The sequence below is a fragment of the Bos grunniens genome, chromosome 12 (assembly GCF_055505025.1).
Source record: "Bos grunniens cultivar Pamir isolate PY7600 chromosome 12, Bosgru_T2T1.0, whole genome shotgun sequence".
Classification (NCBI taxonomy): domain Eukaryota; kingdom Metazoa; phylum Chordata; class Mammalia; order Artiodactyla; family Bovidae; genus Bos; species Bos grunniens.
In genome coordinates, this window is record NC_141176.1 from 51,156,456 (window position 1) to 51,176,836 (window position 20,381).

At 39.5% G+C, this 20,381-nt stretch overlaps 1 protein-coding gene across 50 annotated transcripts in view; it reads left to right on the forward strand.

The window, feature by feature from the left end:
- LMO7 (LIM domain 7) overlaps window positions 1-13,281 on the forward strand; it is a 219,205-nt gene extending 205,924 nt beyond the window's left edge. For 41 of the 50 annotated variants that reach the window (XM_086329963.1, XM_086329958.1, XM_086329957.1 and 38 more), the window contains 9 exons: window positions 289-381; window positions 889-1,208; window positions 2,146-2,211; window positions 4,306-4,358; window positions 6,925-7,138; window positions 7,780-8,058; window positions 9,865-9,973; window positions 11,038-11,140; window positions 12,512-13,281. In XM_086329963.1, the coding sequence (XP_086186089.1) occupies window positions 289-381; window positions 889-1,208; window positions 2,146-2,211; window positions 4,306-4,358; window positions 6,925-7,138; window positions 7,780-8,058; window positions 9,865-9,973; window positions 11,038-11,140; window positions 12,512-12,534 (1,260 nt within the window). In that variant the 3' untranslated portion in view covers window positions 12,535-13,281. The remainder of the gene's footprint in view (window positions 1-288; window positions 382-888; window positions 1,209-2,145; window positions 2,212-4,305; window positions 4,359-6,924; window positions 7,139-7,779; window positions 8,059-9,864; window positions 9,974-11,037; window positions 11,141-12,511) is intronic. The other 9 variants (XM_086329960.1, XM_086329939.1, XM_086329945.1 and 6 more) reach the window with 1 other exon arrangement.
- The last annotated feature ends 7,100 nt before the right edge of the window (window positions 13,282-20,381 follow it).

Consider the following 20,381-nt stretch of genomic DNA (forward strand, 5'->3'; position numbering starts at 1 on the left):
GTCTATTGCAGAGTAATTCAGTGCCCCTTCCAGTTAGCTGGGGGATTCCATGAATTACAGCCATGGGAAAAGGTGGTTATGGGTTCGGTTCTCCATGTCTACTCTTCCTATCTGCATTTTAGCTCAATATGAGCTATTTTCTATGTTAGTGATGCAAATCTGATTGGTTAAATCAGTGTCTCTGTCTTTAAATATGGAGGTAGACGGTAGAACCGGCCAAAATCCAAATAAGGGATTGTTTAATATCATTAGCATATTAATTAATTAATATGACATCTCATCTTATAGGAAAAATATCAACGAGAACAGGAAAAACTGAGGGAAGAGTGGCAGAGGGCTAAGCAGGAGGCTGAGAGAGAGAATTCCAAGTACTTGAATGAGGTAGTATTGGATCATGTCATCTTCTTTCTTCCCTACCTTGTTGCTGAAAGTGGCTGTAAAATGGAACTACCCCGTTTCACATGGCTTTGGTCACACTTTCACTTATGTTGCTCTCTCAATGTACCAGGCTGTGGTTTCCACAATTTTGCTTTGATGTTTCAGCCTTTCTTCTAGTTGCTCTGCTATGTCACTAAGCAATCCTATCAGTAGGCTTTAAGTGCGTCTTCCTCTTCTGTGTTACAGTTCCACTCCCCACATGTGATTTTGTCTGTGATAAAACTTTTTTTTTTTTTTATCTTTTTAGAGCATTTTTAATTAGAGTATATTATTGGTCTTGGTTTCTTCCATACATCAATGTGAATGAGCTCTAAAACTATATATATTATTTCAAGTGGAATTCTGGGCCAACTACAATAAGTATCATTTAAAACTGAATATAGACATGTCTTTGTGGAATGATAGAAATGCACAGATTTAGACGGGTTTCTCTTCTCCCTGGTCATGTAGGAACTGATGGTCCTGAACTCAAACAGCATTTCTCTGACGGCCCGGGAGCCTGCCCTGGCCACCAGGGGTGAGGAGTCCAAGTCTCCTGACAAAGAAGGAACCCGGGCAGAGGAAAAGATGAGGCACCAGCAGCAGGAGGAAGATGCGAATGAGGACCAAAGGACGAAGCTGCAGGAACAACTCACTCTTGAGAGAGAGAGGAAGTTGAAGGAGCAGCAGTATCAGGAAGAGCAGCAACAGAAGCGGCGTGAAGTGGAAGAGCAGAAGCACCAGGCAGAGAAAGAGAGGGAGACTTCCATCAAAATATACCAGTACAGAAGGTCTGTCTCCACGGCCAGAGGGCACGTGTGGTTTTTCAGTTGTCTTGGCTTAGTTGAATGGATACAGCCACATCCATTCCCTACTTCAGAGGCACCTACTTGGTCCTCTTGCTCCCCACCGTCCATCCTCTACGCAGGGGAACCCATGCAGAGTGAACCCTTTCCATCGTGTCTGAGCTTGTCACCTGACTTCCTGCTCCGAGTTCTCCTGTTGCTCCCTGCCATATTACAACATCATCCAAAGTCCTTACCAAAGCCCAGGTAGCTTGGGTGAGCTGCATCTTGGCTTTCTGGTCTACCCAGCTTCTGACCACTCTTCACCTCACTTGGTCGCTTGCAGTCACACTGGCCTCCTTTTCCCTCCATAAAAATGTCCTATTTATTCTGCCCTGAGACTTTCACATTTTCTAGTCCCTGTATCTGGAGAAGGCTTCCCTTACATGCTTGTGTAGCTCAGTCATTTTCTTTAAGTCTCTACTCCTATGTCACCTTGTCAGACTTTGGAGAATACCTCACCTGACATACAAGCCTCTTCCCTCACCCCGTCTCTCCAGTTATGCACTTGCCTGCTTTACATTATGCATTTATTTACTCATCTGTTAACCTGCCTATCCCACTAAAATGTATTAAGAGGCCAATAAGTGTGTTTTGTTTACCAGCCCAGTCCTGGAATAGGACTGAAACATAGCAGGCAATCAGTGTATGTTTGCAGGATGAATGAATTGCAAATGTCTATTGATGGCAGTGGGTCTCTGTTTTTTGTAGAGATGGATTAAAATACTTCTGTTTGTTTAGTTTTCAACTCAGAGACCATTCTGAGAATGGTCTATTCTGAGAAAGAGGCTATAATAACATTATTTTGATATTCATTTCTAAAACTCTGAGAAGGCATTAAATTCTAACATTTTGAACCATAAACTCCTTTTCCATCTTTTAGGCCTATTGATTCCTATGACATACCAAAGAGAGAAGAAGAATCTTCAGGGTTGCTTCCTAGTGACAGGTGTGTAGAACTTCAATTATAATTTGGTGGGAGTAATTGACTTCAGATGAATATCTGAGGGCTTGTGTAAGGTTTTGTAGGACTGAGTTAACACTTGCTCTTTTATGGGATACAGAGATATTCTGCTGATTGATCTTTGTATCAATTGGCTTTTGCTGTGTAACCAACTACCGCTGAACTTAATGACGTGATTATGATTTTGTGGTCAGCATTTTGGACTAGACTTAGTCGCTGGTTCTTTTAGTTGACTGGATTCTTAGTGTATCTACCACCAGTTTACTAAGCAATTCTGCTTTGGGAGTTGACTGGCTGTCAGCAGGGGCAATGAGAGCAACTGGGCCATATGTCTTTCAACATCCAGCAAGCCAGTGCAGTCTCCTCCACATGTGGCTAGACAAAGAAAAGAGAGAGAATTAAAGAGAGGAAGTATGCAAGGCAGTTTGTAGTCTAAGATCTGACCTGGCACACCATTGCTCTGCCACATTTTGTTACCTAAAGTCACAAGCCCAGCCCAAGTTCACGGAGAAGAGAAGAACCCTACCTCTTTGTGGGAGGAGCCACAATGCTAGTGGAAGGGACACAGAAAAAGTGTGTTTGTTTTTGCAATCTACCTGAAGCTTTATTTTAAAGGAGTTATAAGCAATAGTTTGAGTTTATTGAACGTTCCATTCAGACATCTGAAATGAACCTTGAAGACTTTTTCTTTGTTTGATGAGAACTACTGGTCAGTTTCAGGGAATGAAGATCAGATTTCAGATACCTGAAAAGTTATACATTTCCTAAAACGTTAAATTTGACATTTTAAAGTAATTTTAAAAATGCTTTGCACTCGAAATCACTTAGGACTTCTGAAAAGTCTGTATTTATCCATTATATGACTATTAATTTGTGTTTTTGCAGCTAAAATTTCTTTAGCAAGTTTATCTTAGAGATAGGGGAAGACTCATCTCTATAGGCAATCAGGATGACTGAACAGGACTCAAGACTAGAAAGGGAAAAGAAAAGGAATATACATAAAAGTAGTAATGAGCTGACATTAAGCTAGAAAAAATTTCTAGTGATGGATGACCTTATTTACAGTCATTGTTTCTGAATAACTCTAGATCATTAAAATGTGCATCTGTCTTTTTTTAAAGATATGATTTACTTATATATTTAAATAAGCCTCATGTATGTAGCTCATTACCTTGAGAAAATAATTAGATTGCTGAGAAAGGAAACTTAAGGAATCCCAGAAAATATGAAATATTCTAGGCAGTTGTGATAAAGCATGCCCTAGAGGCATTAAGGAGTATAGCTTAGACATCATGCATTAAAAGCATTTTCTCCTATGTTAATACAAATGAAACCATTCATGAATGTTGCTAACAGTTATGATACATTTTGTGTTGCATGTAATTATGTGCTATATTAATATGTTATAAATGTGCATATATATATATATGATAATGCACATTATATATTATTATTTGTTATTACTAGTATTTGAAATTGTGCCCAGAAAGGGAAAATGAGATGAGCATGTATTGATATATAGACCCAAGTTTACCATCACAGAATCAGGCCATTTCAGAAGTTGCCTATGCCAGTGTTCTCCAGCACCTCTTTGGAATGCTAGGATGGCATTTGAGGAGTTACTGTGTCCGAGTAGGACCCTAAGGCCCCTAAGTTGACTTCCTAACCCTTGGGAGCATGGAGGAAACATTTTCAGTCTGATGTTAGGCTGTCTGATAAATAGATGCTTCATATAGCCTGGTAAGATTGATATCTGGTAGAGAAGAGGGTCAGAGTATTCAAGTCATTTGAAAAAGTCATAGGATTTCATTGTCATCAAACTGAGAGGATTGTCACATGCTTCTGTCTGTTTCTAGCATCATGCTCTTTTCTCTTTAGAGATGTCACCGTTTTCTGCTAGTTTGTACAATATGAAAATTTCCTTCATTTTCCAACGTGAAAAATTTATTTATGAAAATAAATACGGCTCTCAACAGGCATGGAAAATAAATCAACTGCTTTAAATATAATCTTTTTTTACTTCATAAATACGAAAAGACTGTTCTTCATGAGATATATGTAATGTGTTCTATGTTTTAGGAATAAATCCAGATCTACTACTGAATTGGACGATTTCCCCACAAATAAAAATGGTAAATGTGAATTTTTTTCAAAATTCTTCAGCATGATTGCTTAACTATGCTATCACACCCTATGATTACTATTTTTAAGGTCAAGACATTTCAGGTTCATTAAGATTACATATTTGAAATACTACGGATTTTTAGCATTTACATATCAGAGCAGAATTATCTTGTGCTTATTTTGGCTTGACTTTATAATAGAAGGAGTACTGCAAGATTAAACTGATTATAGATAGCTTAGAAATTATGTGAAAAATTTGCAAAGTGATGCTAATACCGTGTGGTATAGTGGATTTTATTTTGCTGCCAAAGAATTGGGACAGTAGTTTTCTGCAGAGGACCAGGGAAATTGTATATAAACCTGAAACTGGACATGTAAACGACAAGATAGCAAAAAATTCAAAATGATGATTTCACTAACTTGGCAAAAGCAATTTGAAACCTGGTATTTTTAGTATAAAGTGAATTTCTGGACCATAGATAACTGAGGTTATGTAACTAAGGGAAGAAAACGAATCAGAAATACCATTGGAAGCAGAGTTTGCATACCAGGCTTTGAGTTAGGGAGGTGCTGGTCAGTTATGTAAATGACTGAAGATCCAGCTGAAGATTGAGGTGGACTCGGTGGACACGCCCGTTTAAGTGGAAGACTACTCCCCAGTTCCAGTGTGTCACTGCCTTGTGGGGAGATACAGACTTGGGATTGCCAACTCTTTCTATTGAAAAACAGAAATAAAAAAAAAGTCTGAATTTTTATTTTAAGGAAGTTTGACCAGGAATTTAAAAAATTGTATAACCCTCTGTGAGCCAAATAATATCCACAGGCCCCAGTGGTCTGATGGCAGCTAGTTTACAAAAACCTCGAGTTAAAGCTTGTAGAATTTATAGTTTCTAGTAGGTTTCATGATCACCCCCTTTCCCTTAACATAGGGAACCTTTCCTTATCTGGTCCTAGTTTAACTCTTTGGCCTATTTTGTTGTTTTCTCCATAAGGGTCCCTTAAATATAACCAAACTATTCTCTAATTTTCCAACTTATCAGATGCTTTCTGATCTGGTTCCTCTGGTCTTACCTGTTTGGATTTCCAGTTTCTTCTCCCCAACTGTGCCCTGAGGTCACCATTAAAATAATAGTTTAAGTACTTCCATCTGCCATGAAACATTTTTAACATACAGTGATCATATTCTCATTTGAAAGTAAACACATGACCTGTTAGTAATAACAAGTGTGACTCTTGGAAATAGTCTTAATATTTGTGACTTGTATTATTGATCTGGCTATTTTTGTACATATATTTCCTCCCTTGAATAGCACACAGTAGACATTATCAAATATTTTGTTGGAAAACTTGGTTATTCCAGTATGGCATCTTTAAAATAGGAAACATTTTATTCTAAATCTGACCAAATTGATAAGATGTGTGTATGTACCAATGTAAACATAGATGTGTATAAGAAATTTTTGGTGGCCTTGCTCATTGCTTCCTGGAATATGAACTATGGCAGAGTGAATTTTGAAAGAAAGACAATAGCCATGAATCTGGAGAGCAAATGAAAAATCCTTAGGTGAAATTTCCTAATCCAAATTAAAACGGGGAAGTTCCCTCAAAATTATGGATGTTTTACTCAAGTCAGGAATTCATCAGCAAATCTAAGGAGACAAAACCTTTAGGATAAAACCTGACTTAATTGTCATTCGTAAATTCAACATCCAAACTCCCATTCTGTAAGTTCTCTTAAAAGAGATACAAGTCTGATAACATTCCTTAGCCATCATTTGGATTACTTGGCTATTTTTCAGTTTCACAAAAGCCATTTCAGTGATTGAGTATGCTGTCATTCCTACGGTCTGGTCATGACTTGTTCTGTGACTTAACACCATGACTTGCACCATGTCAGCTGGAAAGAAAAGAAAGTGAAAGTTGCTCGGTCGTGTCCCACTCTTTGCGACTCCATGAACTATATAATCCTGGAGTTCTCCAGGCCAGAATAATGGGGTGGGTAGCCGTTCCCTTCTCCAGGTGATCTTTTCAACCCAGGGATCAAACCCAGTTCTCCCACATTGCAGGCGGATTCTTTACCATCTGAGCTACTAGGGAAGCCCCTTGTCAGCTGGAGGTATATGCCTTTGTGTCTGGCTTTCTTCCCAGGGTGAGTGTATATTTTTTGAAAGAATAGAAAGCCCTGTTCCCTTGCAGTTATCACAGCAAGCATTCAATGAGCAGATGCTTGACTGATTTAATTTAGCAAGGAAGGAAATAATGGAAGAGAAGCTTTGGGATGAGCAGTTTGTCATTTAATACTGCTGCAATCAATACCAGTTGTCTGCTTTTTAGGCAGCTCCTTAGTTTTCTCGAGTGTCCCCCTGGTATGCCTCTGGGACTGGAATTGGAATTTCCAGGGACAGGAGAGACTGTTGCTTTATCTTCTGAGGCAGCAGTCTCATTGAGAATTGATAATGTGAGCCTGTGTGCCCACTGTCTCATTCTTTTTTTGGTTCCACTGTATTTGGAGATTTAATTACTATCCTTGTTTTTAATGCACTAATCCTGCAGCTTTCGATATTTTTAATTTAGGAAGCAATAGATATGCAGACCGAAGTGGGAACAGTAGCTCATCACAGAAGAGCTCGAAGAAGGAACCAGCGCCATCAGGAGCAGAGTTGGAGAGACAGCAAATCCTCCAAGAAATGAGGAAGAGAACTTCTCTTTATGATGACAACAGCTGGATCCGACAGCGCAGTTCCAGTGTCAACAAAGAGCCTATTTGTCTGCCTGGGATTATGAGAAGGTGTGAGGCATCTTTGGAATGATTTCCCTTTCTGTATTGAGGTGCAGATATTTAATTTCTAGGCGTGCTGGCTACTTTGGATGAAAGAGATGTCATCGTTTCTTTTACTTAAGATTTTGTGAGAGAAAGAGAAGCAGAACCAATGTCATTGGGCACTTGTCACGGAGCACTGATTAGTGGCAGACACTTGGCAGGCACTTTGTCTACATCATCTCACTTCATCTGGGAAGAATGTCTTGAGGCAGGAATGGTAATTCTGCTTTTCCACAAAGAAGCTGTGGCTTGAGTAAGGAATGCACGCGGACAAAATCACATGGCTAGTAGGCTGCAAGGCTGGATGTGGAGTTCTGATGTGTGATTCAGGCATTTAAATGACATGCTTAGTGCTCCCTTGAATAATGAATTTTTAAAAAATGAAGCCTCTGTTTATAATAAGATAATGGTTAGATTGGAATTATGAAAATGGTGTTCACAAAGTGTGGAAACCTGGTATTTGCAACTTCAAGGAAAATATATAGATAGAAATTAATTCAGATGAGGGGATGAACTAAGCAGAGGTATCAGGGATAAATGAATACTGAAGCTACTTTTGTTTAGTATTTCCACCACTGATAAACTGATGAATCCTTTCTGTGTTTCAGAGGTGAATCTCTAGATAACCTGGATTCCCCAAGAACCAATTCTTGGCGACAGTCCCCGTGGCTCAGTCAGCCGTCAGGAGTCTATGCCTCTTCCTCCGTCCAAGACTTCAGTCGCCCCCCACCTCAGCTGTTGTCCACATCAAACCGTGCCTACATGCGGAACCCCTCCTCCAGCGTCCCCCGTCCCTCAGCTGGTTCTGTGAAGACCACCACCCCGTCCCCCATACCGCGTAGCCATTCCCCCGCGGCTCCGCAGCCAGGCTCCCAGCCACGCAACAGGTGAGGCCCTTAGGGTTTTCCTTTTTCTTTCTTTAGACCCAAGGGATAGTCTTCATTAAAAATTTCCCCAGATCTTGTCCAAGCTTTCCAATGAAAAAGAAAAACAAGGCTTTTTGAATGTGTCAAATTTAGTGTTCCTTTCCCAGATCAATTCAGAAGGCTTCCTTAATGTCTTTCCATGGCAACCCAAGGGTATTTATGGATGTCTTATGAAGCCATGGAGGCCTTTAAAAATGTTATGACTCTGCCACTGTCTCATTTACTTGGGCCTGTGGTCAGTATCTCAAATGCAGACAGACCTAAATAGTTCTCAGCTGTGGAATCATAAAAACGTACAGTAGCTCGTGAATGCATGGCAAAGTGATGAGTAAAAGCAGTACTGTAAAATGTTGGACTATTTTAATGAGACTGTAATATACACTCATTTTATAGGGACTGAGTGTAAAGGACATTGTAACCCAGCCCCATCATCTGTGGAACTTTGAGCAAACTGGCTTTAAAAATTCTCAAGTTATTTATTGCATTTGGGGCTTTTGATTTCCAAAACCATTGCTTGTCTCTTATCTGGCTGGTCAGCATCTTGCTGAGATCACATCAACTGAATTCTGCAGGTCATATGCTGTGGGAACTATGAGCGTTAGAGTGGTGGGTCTTGTTTTTTGATACGGAGTAGAGCTCAGACATCAACATGTGTTGGGGTTTTAGGTCTGTGTGGCTTCTCCACAAACCCTGATGCTTCATGAAACCACATCTAGCAGTGTTTCTGCTGAGACCTGAAGGGAGTTCTCCCAGCCTGTAATGCTGATGAAATACTGCAAAGTAGAAACACAATGATTAATATTGAGATTTTTTTAAGCTATCAACTAAAGGATTTCATTCAGAGAAGATATTTTTATTCCAGCTAAAATGTGTCTCAGAGTTTGAATTGAGGGAAGGAGCGATGAGGATTCATGGTAAATTTGGAGTTAAGAATAGAATCAGGGGAAGGCAAAGGAGAGAGAGAGTACCTGTTTACTTACTGAGAATCCTGCCCTTGGAAAGCAGAAAGGAGACAGGGCTATGGGCTTCTCTGCCCTGAAAAGGTCTCTCTGTAGAGCACAAGGTGCTCTAACATGGGACATTCAACAGCAATGCCTTTTGCAGTAACACTGAAGTGCTGTGCCCATCCTGTGGGATGCAAAGATAAGAAGTAGCCTTCACCTTCCCGTCGGGGAGAGGAGATAAGACTTGTAAACAAAGCAAAGTAGAGACTCGCCATGCCTATCTGAATGCCAGCTGTAGTAGTTTTCACGTCATTCTTCTCAGAAGCAGTCCAGTAAGCCAGAGGCATTAAGGAAAGCTCTAAGGAAATGCTTCTATGTAACTAGGTTATTGGGTGAATGAGAAGGAGGTTGACAAAATAAGGGTGTGGAAGTAGCTGGGGATGCTCTTTTAGTGGCAATAAGCAAAGAACATGATAAGGGATGTGCTTGGGTGGCTTTACCTGGCAAGAAGATGTTGGCTGGATTAGAAGGGCATGAGAACCTTGCCGAGTACAGATGTGGCCTAAGGGCGATAGCAGAATGGACCGATGACACAGAAATCATTCATTTCTGTTAACTAGATGTCAAGGGTACCAGAACCATTGTGGAGATCCTTCAAGGTACAGTATAATCAAGCCATAATTGGTTGGCTGGTGAAAGTTTTCCTCCCATGGATATGTAAAGACTTTCATAAGGGATGGTTCATGTTAATACCAGAATGTGATCTTTAGATGAGAGGTTTGAAACGGATGAAAGCCCCCTTCCGTTCTCGTCCTGCGTCTAGGTCGGTCAGTGGGAAGCGCGTGTGCTCCTGCTGTCATAACATTCTGGGCAAAGGAGCCGCCATGATCATCGAGTCCCTGGGTCTTTGTTATCATTTGCATTGTTTTAAGGTGAGACTAAGCCAAATAGCCTGCAGGCCTGCAACGCTTTGCTTGGAGAGCGCATGGCTTCTTTGGGCGCTGGGTGCGGACCCGCCACTAACAAGCTAGGTGCTGCCTCCATCGGTCTACGCTGCACTTGGAATCACAAATGGCCTCCTGCTGCTGCTGCCTTCTCAAACCTTGACCCTGGAGGCACCATGCGCTTCCTATCTCCAATCTAGGATTCTATAAGTAAAGTTTACAGTGCGTAAATGCTTCGTCTAACATGCTGCTATGGTTATTAACAGCATGGGGATATAAATTATAAGTGTCCAGAAACCTAGCTTTGAATAGGGAGATGTGAAAGAAATTACATTGTAAATTTTTTTACAGTTGCAGCTAAGGTGTTCTTACACATAATAAAGAAGTAAGGCTATATAACTGCCTTATTTTGCAGTATCTGTCTTTAGAGACACAGCTATTTGATTCTTGAACTTGTGTTGGGCCAGAGAGAGAACTTCTGGTTGTTGATCCTGGAGTCCTGCAGAGCTCAACTTGTTTTAAGCTTGTCTGACTCTGGCTCGGGTTGTTTCCTGGCATAACAGAATGAGTCAAAGTCATTAGTGTTTGAGCATGTGGAGCCAAACTACCCAACCATGGGTATTTTGGGAAAGCACCATGTGTGAACACTCATGGGGATGCCTGCATGGCCCACTCCAGGGCAGAGAGCCAGAAACCTAGTCTTCTTGCCCTTGGCCAGTTCCTTCCTGTGGTGCTTTAGCCTGTCCATCCCCCCGGGAGAAAGGAAGCGTTGGCTTCTTTAAGCCAATCAGCAAATCATTTCTACTCTTTTGGTATAGTTAGAATGAAATCTTGGCTCTTAAAATTGGTTTTATGAATTCTTTAATGTCTCATCCGCAGGCTTCATTTTAACCTCATTATCTTTTGGCCTTTTTTTTTCCCTCTTTGCTGAAATGTCTCTAAGAGCTTAGAAACTGCATTTTATTTTGCTCATTTTTTTTTCCTTCTGGGAGTGTCCCAGGGGTTCTTGAGCTAAGTGTGGGTGTTTCCTGTTGTTTTTGTTTCTCTCTCAGTGTGTGGCCTGCGAGTGCGACCTCGGAGGCTCTTCCTCAGGAGCCGAAGTCAGAATCCGAAACAACCAACTGTACTGCAACGACTGCTATCTCAGATTCAAATGTAAGAGAGCAAATCAGGGAGAAAATTTCTTATCTTTTACAGAGAGCACGGGTTCCCATGTACTTCGCTGAACCTACGACCAGCTCCCCTTCCAGCTCCCCTTCAAGCTCTCTGCCCTAGAGCTCCAGGCTTTAGGAATCTCACTATATCGCCCTCAAAGAGGGTCCAGTGAGTGGATCAATGGGTCAGTTCTCAGGTACCAGCTCCACAGGGTTGGGTGTGGGGCCGAGGACCTGGAGACGGATATGGACTGGGGAGTCAGGACAATGTTTAGTGTAGTTTAGTCTGCTCAGAGTCTAGAGAAGCTTCTAGACTCAAGACTACAAGTCGGTTAAAATGAATCTTCTCTACAGTCTCTCATCTGTTGCTTGGCTAAGGATTGGCCCCCTCATAGTTTTAGCTGATTTCTATTATTTACCAATGTGGGTCTGATTATGTGATTTAAAATATGACCAACTTAAATACTGTGGTTTAAAAGGATAATAAAGAATAGTCAGTGTATGTTTGTTACTATATAATCATATCCTATCAACATATACAATAGTTTAAAAAGAGCATTAATTCTGATTGCCTAGTCTTTCAGTGTCATTTTTGAAAAAACTGGGTTTTTTAAAAAACTTAACATGCTATTTTGTGTCGAAGCATGTTTTTGCCTGTAAGTGTGCTATAAAATATAGGATAGCGTAATTGGATCGCCTGTTGTTTATAGCTACATAAAGACAACCATTCCTCCTTTTCATATTTTGAGCCTTGATGCTGGTAACATGTGTTTCTTCCTTATTGTGAAAGGGTCTTGGTTACAAGTGTATCAGCAAAACCATATGCTTTTGAGCTCTGAGGTATTTATTTGGCCTTTCTGTGACGAGTGCTTTGGAAGTGGCGTCAGCTCAGTCAACTCTCTCTTATCTGTCAGCGTGTTTTGAGCCTCCTTTTGCCATTGGTTCAGGCCATTCCTGGATGCCAGCACTGAGGCTGGAGACTGTCAAGGCTGGGCATGAAATGGGGGGAGTGTGTGTATGTGTGTGAGCTTTTCTCTCTCTAGTCCAAATTCCAAAGCCAAATATAATTGATTTTTGGAATCAACATGGAAAAACTGCCCATGCCTTTTCTCTCCTCCAGGACAAATAACAGAGAGTTGAGTGTAACTTGTTTCTGTATCCGCAGTTAATTTTTACTCCCATTTTTGCAAAGAAAAGACTTGCTAACCCAGACTTTGTGGGTTTGCCTAGCTTTATCCTAAGTGAGTAACAGAGTTATTCTTTCTACCTCATGGGGTCATTCTCTGAGCCATTCCTACCAGGAATCCCGGTGGCAATATTCGAGTGTTTCTGAATCTAAGTGCTTTTCTTTCTTCTCTCCTTGCCTGATCAGCTGGACGGCCAACCGCCATGTGATGTCAGCCTCCACCCGAAAGCCCTGTTGCAGATAGAAGAAGAGGTGGTTGCCGCTGATATAGATATATAAATACATGTTGTAACATCCTTTTGCTCTGTTTTTTAAAAAAGAATAACACTTTTTCTGACCTCTTTAGATTACATCAGAGCATTATAGTCTTGGTAGAACCTGTATTTTTGTTGTTTATTTATAAGACGGTAATGATGTGTGGCAAAAAGTGCAGTATTTCCTTTTTGAATTCAGTATCATAAGAGCACAGGAAAAAATAAGAACTTCAAAAAAAATTTTTTTTTGAGGCTGATAAGGATCTGATTGACTTTCTAGCGGTGTTATGAAGAGGGTTATTTTATTGTTTGTTTTTTTTTTAAACTCTGAAACATTATTTGAAATAGTTAATATAAATATGTAATTGCATTTGCTCTGTTTATTATAAAATATACTAAATTAATGCAGAGCCATATGGAAAATTTCACTAAAATCCACTCCTAAATTTGCTTTGCGTATCCTTCTTTTCATTTATGTAATATTATGGTTAATTTTTTTTGTAGCTTATGTAACATTTTATTTGCTTGATGAGGGGAGCTTTATTTTCTTCACCAGAATTGTTGCTAAGCAGTTCTCAGTAGAAAGCTGCTGCTTTTCATTCATGAAAATTATCATGGTTTGTATGCCAGAAGTTTTCTTCAGAAACTAGTGAGCCTTTCTGTACAATTGCATTTGTAAATAAACTTGCTTGATGCATTTAAGGAGTGTTTCCTTTTCTTCTCTGTGTATCTGTTTGTCAGCCTTCCAAGACTTTTAATTATGTTTCAGTGTGTGGCTTTTCTGATACTAAGTTTTATTTTTAGCATCTTTGCTGCTGCTACTAAGTTGCTTCAGTCGTGTCTGACTCTGTGCGACCCCATAGATGGCAGCCCACCACGCTCCCCTGTTCCTTGGATTCTCCAGGCAAGAATACTGGAGTGGTTTGCCATTTCCTTCTCCAGTGCAGGCATACATGCTAAGTCACTTCAGTTGTGTCTGACTCTGTGTGACCCTATGGACAGCAGCCCCCTAGGCTCCTCTATCCATAGGACTCTCCAGGCAAGAATACTGGAGTCGTTTGCCATTTCCTTCTCCCTTTAGCATCTTTCAGTTCAGTTCAGTTCAGTCGCTCAGTCGTGTCCGACTTTTCGCGACCCCATAAATCGCAGCACCCCAGGCCTCCCTGTCCATCACCAACTCCTGGAGGTCACTGAGACTCACGTCTATCGAGTCAGTGATGCCATCCAGCCATCTCATTCTCTGTCGTCCTGATATACAATAAAATGCACAAATGTAAACTATACAGTGACAAGTTTGACACGTGTATACCTGTGAAACTATAACTGTAATTGTGATATTGTTTTTCCTGAAAAATTTTAACAAGAAACTTTGTTTTTGATGGAAAGTTGCTTTTGAATGCAATATGTTTTTATGATAAGAGGTGAAGTGAATGATGAATTGTTGAATGATTTGCAACAAATCTTTACCTATTCTTTTGCTCCTTTGGTAATAAGAGGAGATTATAATTTTTGAACATATATAGGGCAAAAAATATAGAGAGACTAATGTTTTAGAAATGTGGCATAAGCGTGCAAGAATATTGAACTTTAGCATGTTTCAAGCAAAAATATAAACTTACTTGAATCCTTCATAGTAATGAAACTGGAGTTGATAATTCTAGGATATGAGAACTGTACTGAGATACAGTAGAAATATGTAACCTCATGGAGGGGAAAGGTATGTACCCAAAGAATTCTAGCGCCTGATAGAAATGACCAGGGCTAAGAGAGAAATCCAATGTGTAAGAATCCATGAGACATTTGCACTAAGGGAGTTGAAGCAGCTTTGCAGCAGAGTTGATATTTGAACTTCATTTTTAAGAGTCGATATAACCTTAGCAGATAGAGCATGATAAAGGAACAAAATACCATTTCTCAGTTGGGGTCAAACACCCAGAGAGTCTCCCTTATTTGTATTCCAATCAAAACCATACACACGTTGGCCTATTTTGCCAGAAGAGTGAGGAGATCCTTGGATATATTATGTGGGATCATGTCTCCATGGAGTGGTAACAATCTGACATAGGGTGATGAGACTGCAAAAAGGAATAAATCAATAGATGAGAGATTGTGACTCAAAAAACGTGACAGGACCTAAAGAGAAGCAAAATAGTAACTGTGGGACCTGAAGCCTGGGCAGGGTAGAGACTGATATTGTAGAGAGAGGAGATGTGTTCTGTTTTGGGCATACTGAAGTGTTGACATACAAGGAAAGGAAGGAATAAGAATTTGGGTTTAAATAGAAAGAAATGACATCTTTTAAAATTTGTTCATGTGCATGCTCAAATTGACTTAAGTATAAGTCCGTTTCTTCACCTGAGAGAAAGTCACGAAGGTCAGTTTATCCAGAAGTCTAATATCATTAAGACCCACCATCATTCACCTCAGGCTGTTTGGCCACACAATGCTGGCTGACCCTCAGGCTACTTACTACCATCGTTTCAAGATGGCGAGTAGGCTCTATGCTTCTTTAAAAAGGTTCATGTTCACGGGAAGAGACGCTGATCCCTCAGTGCTATTAAGTGTAAAGGGCAGCTTTTCCAGAAGCCGTTAACAAAACCGCTTTCTTCAGGCTCAGGTTGTTTGCCCATTTTTAAACCAGGGGACCCGCTTAAAGTGAGAATCAATTTCCCAATCGTGGTATTGCTAACTAATGGGAGTTTGGTGGAGTAATGTTGGGGGTCAAACAACATTTACCATAGTTAGTCTTTGTAAATTCTCTTAAAAATTGAGTGCTTGCATTGAGTGAGACCTTGTCTTTCAAAATTCAAAGTTTGTAAATCAGTGAGTTTCAACACTATCAGAACAGGAGAGGAGACGATACCCACCAAGGATCATGTGAGGGACTACTCATATGAGGAAATTTAATCTCTTCAAGCAAATATAAAATATCAGCTCTTGGTGGTGATGAGGCAAAAAATTGGTAACCTGGATAATTTGTGAGTACTTCTGAATACTTCGTGAATACAAAGTGTGAAAAACAGACCCATACTTCTTCCAGTTTCTTATATAAAAATTCATGAAAGGGATTGGTGGGTAAAATGCTCATCTTCTTGTGATTGAATTTTTTAAGATTGTGGATTTTATATACTGTAACCCCATGATATATTGTTTGGTACATATAATTGACCCAGTCAGTCTCTCTTGGTGATTCTATATAAAGCTTTTTAATACATACACTGTAAAGATTCTCAAAGCTCATCCTGGAGAGTATTTTCCAATACCAATCTTATAGCACAGTCCTGTGAAAGATTATCAAAACTCCTTGCTATTAAAATTAGACTGGAATAAAAGGAATTATTTAAAACTCCATGGGAGAGACCTATTAAAGTCAGGTAAAGGGTGCAGCAGTGCTGGTTTCTAAGTCACACTCAGGCTTTAATTTACATATTTTTGCATGCTGTTTGAGTTACTTTAAAGCTTTTTTTTTTGATAGCTAAAGTGATTTCTTAGATCTATGATGAATTCAATGTCACAGACCTACATGGGAGGCACTGATCTGCCTGCTGCCATTTCAGGCTAAAGAGAAAGTTTCTCTTGCGTGTGTCAGAGGTTCACTTGCCCTTTCAGCCTGTCCGGTGGCAGTAGGAAAAGGTCCATCAAACATGGCCAAGAGAGCTCCTGGGTCAAACTTGCAAGTCCTGTGTGTTCTTAAATCCATTTCTACCTTCAAATTTGACTAGCTTCCTGGGATATGTTAGTTGTAAAATGCTAGGTTTGTGTCAGTTTCAAGTTCGGATGTATCATGAGGTGTACGATGTCCATGATGCTTTCATTCTGGGTACTTTTAAGTTCTGGTGTTAGGCATATAGCTCACAGCTGAAGAGGAGGCCAATAGAAGTGCAGAGAGAAGCCAGGAAAGAGCCTCGCCCGTGACCTGAGTTCACCTTAACAGGCTTTTATCCAGTTTTCACTAGGTGCCAGATTTATTAGGGACATGGTAGGTACCAAGTGTGGTATTTTCATACTATTAAATAACTATGAAATCTGTTATGAAAATTAACATTTTTATAATTTAAATTATTTATGATTTTATAGTCCATAACGTGGCTTCCCTACTGGCTTAGTTGGTAAAGAATCCACCTGCAATGCAGGAGACCCAGGTTTGATCTCTGGGAAGGTCCTCTGGAGAACAAAATGACAACCTACTCCAGTATCCGTGCCTGGAAAATCCCATGGACAGAGGAGCCTGGTGGGCTACAGTCCATGGGGAGTCCAAATTAATATCTACTTAGAGTCCCATTCAACCTAAAGGCAAGAAAGCTCAATTCTAGTCTCATCTGTTTCTTCTCTCTAGCTTTTTCAGATTTTGTTGTTGTTGTTGAGTTGCTAAGTTGTATCACTGAAGTCAAGAAGAAACAAGAATGAAAAATAATATGAGGTTAGGAATTTGCTACATAATACAGGTGTCTTCATTGTATCTCAGTTTATAGTATTTGCAAAATTCTGTTTCAATTATGTAATATGAAAAACTATGAGCCATTCATTAAAAATATTTTAGAAGACAGATACTCAACAGTAAATTACTTCTTTATTAAAAATAATGATTTATGGTAAAACTCAGTACATTTACCCATTGATTGAACAGCTATTTTAGAATAAAGATTTCAGAATGTAGTTCCAAAGTCTCATATTATTATTACTGTACTATTTTTACTGCATTAATTATTGCAAATTTTAGTCTCAAATTGTAGTCAGAAGTTAGCGAGTATGGTTCATTTTATAAAAACAGAATCTTTTTTTCCAGCTGTATTGAGGTATAATTGACAAAATTGCCAGATATTTAAAGTACACAACGGAATGATTTGCTACACACATTGTGAAAGGATTTCCCCCTTTAAGTCAATTGACACCTCCATCACCACACATATTTATCCTTTTTCTTTTTTTTTTTTTTTGGTGAGAACACTTAAGTTCTATTCTCTTAGCAGATTTCAGCTATACAGTACAGTGTTATCCATTATAGTCACCATGATCTGCATTAGATATGTTAGAGGAACCACTGTCTGAAACCACCTGCCCTGGCCAGGCAGGATAGTAACCTCTTGTCTGAGTTATCTTATAAGAGGTCCTGGTAAGCAACATGGAACTAACAGACTACCACCAACCAGAAGTATTCAGAAAAGGTCAAAAGGAGAGAGGAGACACCAGTCCGTGTGTCCTACCAACCTCCCAGAATCATCCTTTATGGCATCCATCTTGCCTGACCGATGCTCTTGCCACCAGGAAAGACTCTAATAAAACCTGAGACTGTGAGCCATGTGGCAGAGTAGTTCTCCTGGGTTCCCTTACCCTACTTCTCTCTTCCCTGGAGCCCCTTCCCAATAAAGTCTCTTGGTTTGTCAGCACATGTATCTCCTCGGACAGTTCATTTCCAAGTGTTAGACAAGAGCCCACTCTCAGGCCCTGGAAGGCGTCCCCCTTCCTGCAACAACTCTTCAGACCTTATTCTCTTATAACCGAAAGTTTATACCGTTTTATCAGTTCAGTTTAATCACTCAGTTGTGTCCGACTGTTTGCAACCCCATGGACTGCAGCACTCCAGACTTTCCTGTCCATCACAAACTCCCAGACCTTACTCAAACTCATTGTCCATCGAGTCAGCGATGCCATCCAATCATCTCATCCTCTGTGGTTCCCTTCCCCTCCTGCCTTCAGTCTTTCCCAGCATCAGGGTCTTTTCAAATGAGTCAGTTCTTCTCGTCATAGTACTGGAGTTTCAGCTTCAGCTTCAGTCATTCCTTCCAATGAATATTCAGGACTGATCTCCTTTAGGATTGACTGGTTTGATCTCCTTGCAGTCCAAGGGACTCTCAAGAGTCTTCTCCAACACCAACCTCTTCCTATTTCCTTCACCCAGAGCCTCTGTGCAACCACTTTTCAACTCTCTAAAAGCAAGATCTTTACTAAAGTTAAAACAATATTTTGTAATGAGAAAGGGAATAACCATGAAATATTTTTTTTGCTACACTTGATGGCAAAAATGTTTGATGGCTTTGTTTTCATTACTTTGGCAGTAGTTGAAGATATTCTGCATTTTTTCCTTTGCGGAAAAAAAAGTTTCAAATTTGTTGACCTTCTCCCTAAGTGACTACCTGTATTTTTCCTAGTAGATATTTAAAATACAAAAACAAGCTTAATAATCTTGTACAGTAAAGGTGATAATTTTAAAGCAAATAAAATATGTAACTCCTTTTGAAAGAAACATATGCCATGAGAGAATTGTTTTGAAAATGAATGTTTAAAAAGTTTCCATTGTTACATGGCTTCGTTGCAAAATCTAAATATCACATACACAACGATTCTCGTTAGAAACTATAAAAGGTTTAACAATATTTTCAAATGATATACTTCAAGCAGAATTTGACCCAGTTTGTTTAAATATACACAAAAGGCAGAGTCAGTGAGTGACAGTAGTGGGGTGGGAATTAGCTCATGTTTAACAAATTTCTTCCTAAATGGGAGGTGACATTGAGCAATGAGTAGTTGCTTAGTAAATTGCTAAGTGTGACTTTGTAATCCAGCCAAGGACACACTCCTTTCACCTACCTGTTTGTGCCAGCCATCAAACCAAGGATGCCTGTACAATAGTCCATAACCAAATCTTCCAATCTTTTTCATCACCAACCGAGATATATTGTAAAATCAGAATATTCATATTGTGTTCACAAAACACCTAGGAAAATAAACATTTTGAGGGAGGAAAGGCTTTTGTTAAATACCAATAAGTTTAAATACTGGTTTTATAGTTACCTTTTTTACCTTCTGTTTTTAGCACATTTTAATGTACAAATCCTATTGCAGTGCTCATAAAGGATTTATACATAAATATTAATATTGGAAGCAATGTGCTTTGCTTTTAATTTTTTTTTCTAAACTGAGGTGGTGTTTTGTTATAAAGTTGGGATTAAAGGTGTTTACAGTTATGGCAACTAAAACCAAAAAAGTAAAGTGAATTGATGAACAAGTTTCAGACCAGAACTTCAGCTTAGATCTTGTTCTGTTTGGGATTTTCCCATCTTAAATCTTTTTAATGTATTTTAAAAATTAGGTGAAAGGAATTGCACTAAAACACATTCACATTTGTTGGAGAATTGGAGCATTAGCATCAGGATTTACTCTCTTGTTTGGTTATAATACACCTAGGGTAGAAACTTGAACTTTCAGAGACACAAATCTCCATGTGAAAAGCCTTTAGTGACTAAATAAAGTGCTAGGTCTTATCCTGAATTTTGCGTTTTCCCATTAATAACTGTATTTGTTCCCCAACTCCTTGATGGATGGATCCAAATTTTCTAAATGTTTTGTATCACCTTCATGGCAGTTAGCACTTAGGATGAGGGCAGGATGATGTGATGCTTAGGACAGCAGGGCTCAGCAGCAGGGTCTATGGCTCCCTGCTCACTAGACCTGTAGCCTTGAGTGACTTAACTTCCCCTCTCCATGCCTCACTTAAGTGCAAAACAAAAATAATAAGGAAATTGCTAATAGTCTATATTTCAAGATCTTCTTGTGACCAAGAACAGCCTCAAATCAATTCATGTGAAGCTCTTAGGACAGTGGTTGGCAAAAAAGAAAAAAAAAAAGTGCATGTTAACTACTCAGCTGAAGGGTAAACAGTGTTGGAAGAAAGAATACTAAATTATAATACTAAATTATCTACTAAAAACTTTATTTCAGCTTTTGAGTTGATACAGGGTTGACACAATTTTTAAAAATCAACAATATATAATAGAGCAGCTATGTTCCTAATTCCCAATTTC